The sequence below is a fragment of the Dermacentor silvarum genome, chromosome 2 (assembly GCF_013339745.2).
Source record: "Dermacentor silvarum isolate Dsil-2018 chromosome 2, BIME_Dsil_1.4, whole genome shotgun sequence".
Taxonomy (NCBI): Eukaryota; Metazoa; Arthropoda; class Arachnida; order Ixodida; family Ixodidae; genus Dermacentor; species Dermacentor silvarum.
The window spans coordinates 29,462,361-29,475,407 of NC_051155.1; the positions used below are offsets into that span (position 1 = coordinate 29,462,361).

General features: G+C 47.4%; 1 protein-coding gene across 3 annotated transcripts in view; it reads left to right on the forward strand.

Moving 5' to 3' along the window:
• Positions 1–13,047, forward strand: part of LOC119439951 (POU domain, class 6, transcription factor 2-like) — an 85,865-nt gene that overhangs the window by 26,068 nt on the left and 46,750 nt on the right. For all 3 annotated transcript variants that reach the window (XM_049661227.1, XM_049661228.1, XM_049661226.1), the window contains exons 6-8: positions 4,518–4,787; positions 6,216–6,541; positions 11,111–11,230. In XM_049661227.1, the coding sequence (XP_049517184.1) occupies positions 4,518–4,787; positions 6,216–6,541; positions 11,111–11,230 (716 nt within the window). The remainder of the gene's footprint in view (positions 1–4,517; positions 4,788–6,215; positions 6,542–11,110; positions 11,231–13,047) is intronic.

Consider the following 13,047-nt stretch of genomic DNA (forward strand, 5'->3'; position numbering starts at 1 on the left):
TCATTTTAGCTCCTTTAAGCGGCGATAATCAGCGAGACCGGCAGAAGTACTCTCAAGTGCACTAAGCACTCTCCTGTGCAAGAGTCGTCTAATGCGATGTTCCCTTCAGGACGACGTATGACCATATTATAGTGTTCTCGCACAATATAGTGAAAAAGCCGGAAGCTGTACAATGCTTTGCAACAGTGGCCCCTTTCAAATCTTAATATGCTTCACTGCATAACATGGCTCCATTGTGGTGAAGCTGACTTAAGAGAACCAGTGATTATGCTACGCATATTAGACCCTTGCTGGCTCGAAAATAAATTTACTGCTGCACTTGGTGGATCTGGCCCAGTGTGCGTGGTTCCCGGTAGGCTTTAACTGATGCACACTTTGCTTAGGGTGCTTCACTGAACATGTGCAATGCACCGGTCACTTGTTGCAATGTGCAAGCTGGGTGCACCACTAATTTAAGTGACTGCTACGTTCAAACGCAACTTAAGATGCAGGAACATTACAGATTGGCGATGTATCAAGGGGAACATAATATGTGGAAGTCAATGGGAGTTAGGTCGGGACCGTGAAAATGCGACATAGCAGCTGGGAAAATGTAGCAGCGAGGAACGTATCAACGGGGTTCCATTGTATCTGTAACTTGGGTACATAGAAATCAAGATAAGCAGTATGGGCTACTCCTAAAGGGGTCCTGAACAACCTCTTAGGCTTCGTGAAAAAACAGTCCACGGATGCTGCTTTGAGCATATGCTGCTGTGAACATTTCAGCCAAATTTTGCATTTGTGTGAGGGGCCTCGCAAGCAGAGCATAATGTCACGTTTTTCTCAATCGGTCAATTTTCAACAGAAGCTTGCTGCTCATGCTTTTTGGGCTGCTTTATTTCATAATATAGCAGATTCCCATATGCGGCTGTTTTTATTTAATAACTGACATAAACCAAATAGGGTGTTTGGTTCAGTGCGCTTCTCCCTGCTGTTACTATGTATATTTATTGACGCAGTTTAATAAACAAGCTGAAGTAAGTAGAAATTTGTTTTCGAATTCTAATAATAATTATATACTGCCGGAAGAAGCCTACTATTGTCTGCTCACGCTTAGCTGCGACTACCCGTGTAGAAATTAAACTTTGGTCACCTACTTATTGATGTCCTAGACCATGGGTTCTCAAAGTGGGTTCCTGGGTTCTGCGAGCCACTGATAAAAATATTCCCTGGTTCCGCGCTCGCCAAGTCCGTGTTGCCATAGTCATTAGCGAAAATCGTACGTGACAGCAACACCAGAACACTTTGTGCCTGATTGTGCCTTTAAAGCCTTTATTCTTGCGTTTATCACCGCGCATAACACCACGTTGGTGACTGGCCATGTGCGTTCATAATTGCGCAGTCGCCATACATGATTGCGTCAACACCCACCAAGGTTTCGTCTGCAGCGGTTGCAGCAAACAGTAGTTTCGTATTCACTCGGTGCACTCGTCGGCTGCGTGCCTTCAAAAATGCGTTGTCGCCATCCATGATCACGGTGATATTGACCGCGGCTTCATACCGCACCAGTTGCGACAAACAGTAGTTTCGCTTTGACTCGGTGCAGAGATGTCGAGGATGAAGCGCACCGTCACAACGCAATGGACGGACAATTTGTTGGCGACTAGAGCAATGTCTAAAAAATGTCAAGCAGAAACTTCTCTGGAAGTTCTCTGCGTATGTGCAAGCATTGTGCCACTTGTTCATCTCCCTGCAGCCTGGTGTCATTATCAGTGCTAAGACACTTGATCCGACCCGTACAAACGACAGTGCTGCGGCAACACGAACTGGTGTGGGTGGAGGCGCAATGCGCATTGATAACGTAAGCAAAGTACTGCAGGTGGCGGCGCCATGTGTGCTGATGACGTGCCGATCACCATAAGCCGTTATCGCTCTTAAGCTCCTTGTCCACACGGGCCCAACCATTATGAACTGTAATCAAAGGACTCCGGCGGTGGCACAAACCGATCAAACATACTCTGGCACGGCCGCGCAGACCGTATCTTGAAAGCAATCTGCGAAGCAGACAGACAGGGCCGACTGCTGCTAACTTCGCACGTTGTGTTTTCGCCACTTCGTTTGCGCTGAAGTGCCAGGCGGAAGGTAAAGTCGCTCGCTGCTGCGGGCTCTATCTTAAAAGCGATCGTCTAACGTGAGAGACAGATGAACGGACTGATGCATGGACATTTTTCTCGTAGTGAATACCCGTGACAGTTGGACATTCAGTTAATTCGGGCAATTTTTTTTTTTTTTTCGGTTCCATGAAATCCAAAATAACGAGGTTTTACAGTACGGAAAGTAGAGCGGGCACTAATTCTAATTCTAATTATAACTAATTACAACTCTTCCTCTGCGATATGCACTGAAAGCTCATTCTTTATGTAAAAAGAATGAGTTTTCAGTGTATATCGCACAGGTAGACTTATAACCTTTCATCACAAGAAGTCTTAGAGTTAGTGCCAGCTCTACTTTGCGTACTGTAAAGCCTCGTTAATTCAGATTTCACGGAACCAAAACAAAATGGCCTAATTAACCGAGTTTTCAGGTGTTACGAAGTATATAAGTTCTTTTTTGTGGTGTGCCTTGGTTGCGATGCTGTCTTGTCTTGGGTCATGACGATTGCACCCAGTTTGCACCACGCGGGTTGCATGTCACCATCAAGATAGCCTGTCCACCCTCACCGTCGGCCCCAAAAATGTTGCACGCTACGCCTAGCATCATTACTGAAAGGGGGAGGGGGGTTCCTTGGCACTTGATGAAGCTTAGCAGGGTTCCCTGGGACCAACATGCTTGAGAACCCCTGTCCTAGACATTGGGTCTTGCTAATTTTGACTAGTTTTGAACACTCAACTAGCCTCGAACCACGTCAAAATTAAGGTCAGACCACACTCACGCTTTCTGGCACTCACTCACTCATGCTGGGCACTCACTCACTCATCTGCCAAGGCAGATGCCTTGGCAGACTCTGCTTCGTACTGAGTATTTCAAAATGCACAAATTGGATGTGGCTACTATCCGTCACTCAAACTGGTGCAGGGCAAAGCTACTCTGCACCACGGAGCACGGCCAGACTGGAGCATATGAGTGCCAATGTGCATTCACACCCTGTTGTGCACAAAACAAACGCTGCGCATACGCACTGCAGTTACGTATAGCTGCAATCTGTTACGTAGCGTAGATACCACGGCCACCGCGTGGTGCTGCGATGAGTCTGCTGGCTGAGCGCACTGTAGCTCGCTGAGGACAACTGCATTTAGCTTACGTTTGGCACGTTGTTGGTGCCAAAATTGGAAGTAATGGTGTCTATGTGAGCATCGAAAAACAAATTTGAATGGCATGCCATGATGACGTTCAGTAGGTGGAGCATTGTGGTCTCGCCCTGCTTCGTTGTAGCCTTCACAGTGCGAGGCATTGAAGGAGCAGAAGCACCGTGAATGGGATCATATGCAACCTTTAGTTGCCAAAAACTCACTTCAGCTGAATGCATTGAAGTACTTTTCGTGACAAAGTATTTCTGAAATGGTCTATTTTAACTTCAAATGCATTTCTCGACTTCGATAAAGAGTGGTTCAGGGCTCTTTTAATAAAGGGTTGGCCACTCTGCAACAGCATTGCAGAGTGCACGACAGCACACAAAATGACCACACGACCACCCACCAAACACCATGTGGCCAAGCACAAGTGGCTACAGTGACCACAGGGGATATGGCTGGCTACAGCTGCCAGCAGATCTGCATGTGAGAGTGCTGGTTCGAGGCTGCGAGATAATTAAAATGGCTTCAATTGATGCCATTTCAGACCTGTGGTAATGGCAAAAAGTCTGAAAAATTATACAGCTAAGGGTCCATCATCAGAAATTTCAGATGTCCTTATTATACATTGGCTCTATCGGGTAAATGGCAACATGGCACTGTTGCGAAGAAATCCGAATTATCTGGAACGTCAAAAAAGTCAGACCAAACCAGAAACCAGACCAAACAACTTCAACTGTGCGTGTGTGCCACTAATCTGCAGTAGTCCTTTTTGTTGTTGGAAGACACCGACAGAAGTAGCGCTGATGCAGTTGTCACCTTTTTTTTATTGCATTGTGTATCAAGATTAATGAATTAACTGCATTAGTATATCGGTAGGCTTGTGTGAATATAATTTTCTTGTTTCGAAGCAAAGTCGAAATGAATGGTAATTAGTTCCAAATAATAGTTTGAACAGATAGTTTGAATAGATGCACGATTTGCATAAAGCTTTGACACAACAGCCAGAAGTTGAATAATTAAAAAGAAAGGAGGGCGGAGTTCTTCACTAGGAAAGGTATGAAAACACTTTCATCTCTCGAACCATTTACCTTCAAGGTGGTGCTGTTCAGACATTTTCGTGCAAGAACGCAAGTTGTTGATCGTTCCAAAACAAGCACAGCATAGAAGACAGGGACATAGAAAGAAAGGCATGCACAGTGTCATATGTGTCCTCTCCTCAATCATTTCCTCAACCTCGTTTCCCAGCCTTGTCCGCAGGCCACCTGCTGGGCCAGCTACTGCCTCTGGGTGCAGGTGGAAGCCAGCAGGTGGTACAGGTGGTGGCAGCTAATGGCACGGTACTCACCACAACATTGGCCAACCTGCCTGCCCTCTCGCAGCAGCTTTCTCTGGCTGCAGCTCTGGCTTCGGCCAGTGGCACGGCAGCAGCCTCCAAGCAGGCCACTCTCGCGATGCCCCACCACTTCCAGCAGGTGGCACCACAGCAGCAGCAGCAGCAGCCACACAATGGGCACGGTATGTGCACCATGATTGGTTTTGTGTTCACCTTGTGGCACAGCATTGGTGGATTTCGTGCACCTCTGATTTGTGTGCTCGGGACTCGGTATGCTCAGGGCACTTAGCATACGTTCACCAATGAATTTCAAGGCCAAAGTCTGGACGGTGCAGTCCCATGAATTGAAGACATGAGTGAATGTATTTTGCTTCAGTGGTTCCCCACTATAATTTCAAAGTAATGCCTTGCATAGGATAGTCCCCTGAGGCTCACAAATGACGACATGCACTGACATTTCGAAAGCAAAGAAGAGGAAGCAACTTTCTCTTGTGCCCTCCCCTTGCCCCCCCCTCCTTATCTTCTTGAGCTACTGATACCATCAGGTGCTTCCGGCCTTGGAGAACTCACACCATCTATTTTTGTCGCTGTGTAACTATGATGCCAGCTTCTGCTCTTGCATGTGTGTCAAGCTGAAACGCCAAATGCCAGGAGACATGAGAAATTTGGGTGGAAAGCAATGGATGTAAGAGGGTTGAGTGTCCCCATAGTACTTGGTTTTTTTGTTAATATGCATCTTAACTGACCTATAAAGCCTTTAAAGGGCAACTCCGGCTTTTTTTTTAACCATATTAGGATATTATAATTTTAGAATGGCATTGACAGTCCTGTCACTGGTAGGGTGGTCCAATTTGGTGTCTTAGATACGCATCAGTAATTTTAAATAGCCAATAAATGAAGTGCCGAAACGAGTAGCTGCTTCGTGTGACGTCACGATGAGTCGATGACGGTCAGATCCTACACTACCGTAACGTAAACACACAGAATGCGTGCTAAACATGCAGTAGTACCATGCTAGCGCCAAAAAAGCGAAGCTGATGATGTCTTCTGGCGACACAGGGAGCTCTTACAGCTCTTTTGAACTAGACAGCAGCAATTTCAGTGATGATGTCAGCAACAGTATGAGCACTGAAGGATCGCGGTTTGCTTTTGCCCAGCCGCCGCCGTGCGAGGCAGCTGACGTGCCCAAGCTCAGCACATAATGCTGCGGCAAGACGAATAGAACTACCGGTTATCACGTCTGTCAAAATGACGATTGTCGGCCGTCGTCTCATAGAAAAATGAGCCAGCTTCGTCATTCTGGGCAAAGTGGTGGTGTAGCCTCTGACGCGACAAACACATGGTGGCCAGTAAAAAGTCATACACTCGTGGGCATGAGTCGGGAACACGGAACTATTCTTTAAAATTCATTTTCAGGAAAACTAAATGACTCGCAGCTATATTGTCTGGCACAGATAATGAGAGGCCTAAAGAAGAGAATGCATATTCAAAGTCTAGTAAGGTCAATGGAGATCAAAATATCGCCGGAGTTGCCCTTTAAGGGCCCCTATTCGAAATTCACTACTTTAGAACAAGTGACCTGAAGAGGCCCCATGTCTGTGTTACTGCAGTGGCCATGGCAGCCCACCATTCACAGCAGCAGCAGCAGCAACAGCAGCAACAACAGCAGCAGCAACAGCAACAGCAGATGCATCAGCAACAACAGATGCATCAGCAACAGCAGATGCATCAGCAACAGCAGATGCATCAGCAACAACAGATGCAACAGCAGTTGCAACAGCAGCTACAGCAACAGCAACTGCAGCAACTGTTTGCTGCCACGCCCAGCAACTTTGCTGCCCTGGCATCTGGTGCTTCCTCGGCTGCGATGGCTTCAGCCGCCGTACCTCAATTGTACGCCAACATCAATGGCCAGCTGGTGGCTGTGTCACCTCAGGTAAACAACATTTTTTTTTTCAGGCAGACTGCAGAAGGCCTGTCCGTTGTTCACATTGTGCTCTGTAGTGGTCCTTCAAACATTCACAAAAGCCCTCAAAGAGGCGCTAAAGAGAGTATCACTAAACCATTAAATGAAGTATTACATAATCAGTTCAGACTGGTGAGGTATCCTTTCAATAATCTTAATGCATTTATTCGATGGAAACAAATAACCTTGCACTCGGCCGCGCAACGCTTGAAACAGGGAAGCTGGGCGATCGTAGCCCAGCATTTTCCGGAAATGCGCGTGAGCTTTTCATCTTATTACTCACGATGATGATAATTTCTTTTCGCGCGTCTCGGACTTCCGGCTGTCACAGCGCGTTGCATAGCGCAGCTTGCAACACCAATGCCGACACCGCGTTCCACCGCGTTGCAATACCGACAACGCGTTCCAGCAGACCCGCTGTGTTAATGCGTCTCTCTCTCTCTCTCGCTCTCATAGCGCGTAAAACCTCTCCTTCACTTCGCAGAGCACGACCGTGTGAACACGCCAGCTGTGGATGACAGCGACGATGCTCGAATGCAATCATATGATTCGCACAAATGCATGATCTGCAAGCATGGCTGTATAGCGTAGTAGTAAGGTTTACCGTAGCAGCGTTTACATGAATGCGACAGAAGCATATCGTATGAACTTTCTAGTTTCGCCCGAAAGGCGAAGCATCGATTGTGATAGCAAATTAGTAGACAGCTATACGAAGTAAGGATAGTATTTTTATCGGCCGTGTCAACTTGTAAACATTTGCTTACTAACTAAATTAACAAGCATGGTGTCACATGTGCACAAGCAAAGGTGAACGTATCTCGCTTGATGACCGCAGAAACTCGCTGTCAAAACGCTGGAGTGGCAAAGCGCAGCAGCAACGGTGAGCGAATTGACCTTTGTGCTAGCACGCCTCTCGCTTCAACGGGAACTATAAGCGGCAAAAACACAACGCGCGCCCGACTCTCCCCGTCGCAGATCGCTTTCAAGATAGGGCCAAGGCGATCATATTGCCGAAGTGGACCGTCACAGAATACGTCCTGCTTCGGTCCACTGAAACCCTTCCGCGTTTGCTTTGCTAGCGAAAATCCTCTCCTCCTGTTTGCGCCAGTCCTGCATGCAGGTTTCGGATTCTCCGAACTCCCTTAACGCAGCCTGATTTCCGTCTGTCTCGGCCCACATGATCACTTTTCTTTTAAATGCGACATCACTATGAACTCGGCACTTCGTGCTGATAGAGCAAATGCAGAAAATGGGAAGACAGATAGTAGACCAATGCCTAAGCACACGTACTACAGCGCATCGAGGAAGCTAGGTTTGAAGCACGCACGAGGCGGCCATTTTGAAATGCCAATGGCGATATGGTAACGCAGATTTAGAGTCGTACTCGATTCTAACGCGTACGCCATTTTTGACCCGTTTTATCGGAAGAAAAGTGCGTGTTCGATTCGAGTAAATATGGTAGTTGGACAAAAACTATATGTTGTGATCAAGTTGTGCATAAGCGCTGTCATAGGTGCTAACTGCCTGTTGCCTTGTAACGAGCAACCGTCCAAATCATCTTAAGAAAACGCAGTGAAAGCGAAGACGGGGATGAGAAGATACAAGTTAGCAGAGAAGGGCTGAACCCACATGTCAAGAAATCTCTAACGAACAAGGCATGCGCACACGCCAGTCATATGAGCGCCCAGAGATGTCAATGCAAAAGCATGGAACAAACATGTTGGCTAACTACACTCAGTTTTTAATGAATGAGTCCAACTTAAACAAATTGTTTAATATCGCGGCTTTCGCATCGCGATATTTGGCCAAAAAACCGATTTTTTGAAAATCACATTTTCAGTTTGTATGACTTCTTTTCTATTTTATTTCAAAATTTCGTCACGGAAAATCGCGCGGAAATGATGTAAAAAATGTTTATCGAAGCTAAGGTGGCGAGGAGTTTCTCGAAAATAGCGAAAAAACGGCATTTTTCAAACCGCGATATCTCCGCAACCGCGTAACCTAGCGCCGCCATCTTGGTCTCTATGGATAGCGCGATTCTCCGTCTTCAAATCTGGCGCCTCGGCCAGCTGCACCAGGCAAGAGCAAGCGCACAGCAAGCAAAAGTTTCAAGGTCTCGCGGCGGTTTCTGATCGGCAGCGCGCGCCACGTGACTGTACGCGGCTCCGGATTGGTCTCCCGGGCGGTTGCCCTTAGCAACCGGCGGAAAGGTCGTCTGCTCGCCGCTACGGTGGCTAGAATCGCCGCGCTGACGGCGCTGAGGAGCCGATTTCGCGTCTTTTTAAGTCGTCGCGGCGTGGTTTAGAGATTGTATCTCACTTATGATAACGGACCGGCGCTCGCTTGTTAGAGAAACGAAAAACGTTGTCAAGCTCAGCCCTTCTTAGCTTAGAGAACGGCTCTCGTCTGTTATCATGGGCCGGCGATTGTTCAAGAAGAAACGCAAGACTGCGCATCAATTTGGTGCTCGTAAGTCGAAGCCACCGATCTCTAAAACAAAGTTTGCTCCGGCGACTTCAGCAGTGACAATGACGGTGGCATGCAGCGCGACGCGGACGTGCAGCTGAGCACCTCAAGCACGGATGGAACATCGTCCGCGCGTATTGGCGAAACTGTTCAGGAAGCCAGCCGAAAAAGATGCAATGCGGAAAAAGATAGCTGCAAAAGCTCATCAGACCGTCAGGTCAGATGGTCAAGCGATGCCGCATCGCAAAGGACACAAAGGACTATAACCCTGGTGCCTATTAAATTTTGACAACTTTGAACCTTGTTTTCTCAGTACAGTTTTTTTGGCATGTTGCTCAGCTCGTGGAGCAGATATCTTGGTAACTACTTTACACATTTTGATTGCATTTGTTTTGTCAGACTCACTGAACTGTACTTTAGTGGATAGCGCTCTTCTTTTTTTATCCTAGTGTTTTAAGAATTCGTAGTAGCGTTCCTTGTTTGCAGTGTAAGCGTGCTCACTGCACTGGGACTGGAGAAAACATAAACTACAAATTTTAGTGTTGAAAAAAAATTATTTCGAGAACGCTATCCCCTTCTGCATACATTTGGCTGTGCATACAGTATTTAACAAACTTTTCACTTGATTTCGTAAATCCTCCAGTCCCTCCACGAGGTTCAAGAAAGAAATAATTTGTCTAGCAAAAAGTTTTCATGGTACCGCTTTAAAATTTTTATGAAAGCATCATAGAGCCATTCTTATTCTATGTACCAATTTTCATTGACATCCACCAAGAAACAAGAAAGTTGGTACCGAAAGCCGCGTCCCCCCTTAAAGGGTCCCTGAAATGGTTCGGATAAATTTTGTAGATGCGTAGGGTTCAGCGACAATAAAACATTCTCGTCACAATTTAAGTGAAGTGTCTCATATTTAAAGAGCTACGGACGATTAGAAGTTTCCCTCCTCCCTAGCCATGCTTTTTCTCCTCAACTTGTTCGCCGAGTGATCGGGGCTAAGCTCTGCCTTCACTGGCTCTATGTCATGATGTCACGTGGTGTTGTGACTTTTGGTTGTCTTGGAGCCATCGCGCAGTCTCTCCAACCTTTTCGCTAGCCGCCTGGCCATTGATCCCTAGCGAAAGTGATCCAAGCAGCGTGCGCTGCGACTGTTCTGTCGCAGCGCCAAGCATGTCCGGTATTCCGGTAACCACAGGCGAGCTGGGTGTTTTGACAGATAGGCAGAGGCATAAACTAAAGCCTCTCCATACTACTACCGCTGTGATGAAGGAGCTTTAGTGTAGACGTACATGAGTGGCTGGATTGGCATGCACAGTCCAGCCACCTGGTGGCGCAGAGCTTAACCAGCCAAACACAGAGCTAATATTGCTGTAACCAAGTGTAAAACATTTTAAACATTTAAAAACACAACGTGTTCTAGATTCCGCTCTTGCGCTATTTGCACCTGGTGTGTTCACAGAGCAGGTGTGTCTCGGAGATGTTGTTGCATATGTGTGCCTGTTTGTATGGTTTTGCATTTGTGTGATCGGCGTCAGCTCATGTGCTTTCGCGAGAGCGAAATGGTGCGAAGTATCATGGCTCGTTTCTTCAATCTCCGTGGCAATCTCCGTCAACGGAGATGGCCAACGCGGCGACGCTCTTGTCGACTGTATACGTAGACAGCGTCACTCTTGCGCAAATCCAAGCAAATATGATCGCTTCCAAGCGTAATATGAGGCAGGGCATTGTTAGATATTTTTTATGCCACTCTAAGCCTAATAAATTTTATTTCTTTTGGTGAAAGATTTTTCCAGACTTCGATTTTTCTGACTATTTTTCAGTCTCCGCGAGGTCCGCAAAATTGGTCGGCGACGAAATTATTCAACACCACTGAGCATTTGCTTTGACTTCACTTTGAACTGAAAAAATTGATAGTCACACAAGCCTAGTTCTGTGTCTTTAACTTGGTGGCACTTCAAAACTTTCCTTTAAGAGTGTGATCTTCTTTGAGTGGGTTTTCTCTTTTAGTGAGCCTGATGCTTTGTTCTCTAGAGTGCCTGTGTCCTTCTAGCATCGTCACTCGGCAATTGTGTGCAGGTGTTGGGACAGCCGATGCCCGGTGGACAACTAGTGCTACAGCCGCAAGGCATGCCCCTCTCCCAAATGCTCATGCTCAACGCTGCACTCCCAGCACAGCCCACTACTGCAGCAGGACAGGTGAGTGAAGATGCACAAGTTCAGGCCAGGTCAAAGCCCATTATCACAATTCTTCTCTTGACACGATTCTGATGGTATGCTTTTGCCAACACCACAAACATGGTTTTGTTTTTTATGCGACTGTAATGTGCTGGCACTTTTTGCCACTTCCTCGGAATAAAGTGCAGGTTAAGACTGCCTAAATATGATACAGTTCATTCCACTTATAATGCTACAGTTAAACCTGCTTATAACGAACCACCATATAACGAATTCCTGGATATAACGAAGTTTTTCTATTCCCCGCCATTACTCTATAGAAGCACATGTATTTGAGACCTCTACATAATGAAGTGGCAGCGGGAGACCCCCTCGATATAACGAATTTTCCCCGCCAACAACCTAGAGATTTCGCCCCAGATTTTGTCATTTTTGCGCTAGCAGCAATCAGAAGCACCTTCTCCGCTGGACGGAATGCGAAGCGAGCGCGCATGTGCGTGCGTGCGATCATGTGCGAGGCGGGCCTGCATCCCTCGACCCTGCGATCTTGCCGCCGCGGGCGTGACCTTTCCCCCTCCCTTCATTCAAACCTGATCCTGCCGCTTGCTGCAGCTGGCCTAACCCGCCAAGCTGGCACTCTCCTTTTCCAGTTGATGTTGCCGAAGCGCTAGCAGACGCTGTGACACATCACACTCGATGAGCGTGGACACGAACTGTCAAACGCTGGCGGCGTCCTGTTTCGTCCTGTTTATCGCTTCAACGCAAACTGAGTGCCGAGAACACACAGCACGCACAAAGCTACGAGCCGCCGACGTACCTACACTGTCTAGACTCTGTCCCAATGCAGATCGCTTTCAAGATACGGTCCGCACGACCGTGCTACAGTGGCTAGAATTCTGTAACCGCGCGCTGCCGTGCAGTATGCAGTTGATGCCAGAGTACAGTACAACGCCGCCTGCTATCCCTCCCCCCTCGCTCCCTCGCCGGTGCCTCGCCGGTGCCTTGCTCCCTCGCCGGCGCCGGTGCCCAGCACTTTGGGCGGCCGATGCCATCGTCAAGCCACCAAGCCAAGCGATATGAAAAGTCAAAATGGCCGCTCGGGCCGGCGCGGGGTGGCAGTTTGCAACATATGATGTGGGAACGGTCCCACAGTTGCGACGCAACAGCGGGGTTACCTATGCATTGGGTTCTATGGGAGCTGTGCCGGAACCGACTGAAAACGACTAACAGCCGGGAAAACGCAGCACCCGGGAACGTATCAGCGGGGTTCTACTGTAACACTATACAACGCTACGACGCCATCGTGACGCTCGCTCTTCGTTTCCGATGCCTCGCGCTTGTGCGAATTGACACGCGTCCACGCATCTAGTACCTGGTGTGACATTACAAGGATGAGTGCTTCGACGAAAACGGAAAACGGGTGTGCGTTACAATCGAGGGCGCGTTAGAATCGAGTAAATACGGTAAGCATTTCTTTTTCGAATTTTCGTGCTGAACCTGCATATAATGAAATCCTCTTTATAACGAAGTTTTTCGGGAATTTGTCAATTTCGTTATATCCAGGTTTAACTGTATCAAGAACGAAAAATCCGATGATCATCGCTAAATCTTTGTAGCTCCGAAGCCAAATTTGCCATTTGCGATAAAAAGTCGACGTTATAAAAAGTAGACTGTGAAAAATGAAACGCTTATTTATACCTCTAAACAGTGTGTCAAGCGTTAGGTGCGCTGAAATAGTCAGAAATCTGCGCTTGCTTTCACGGAAGTTTCAGGTTCACTACTGCGGTGTGCATTGTGTCCAGCTGCTGCGTTAACACTGGCGGTTATAATTTAGCGTG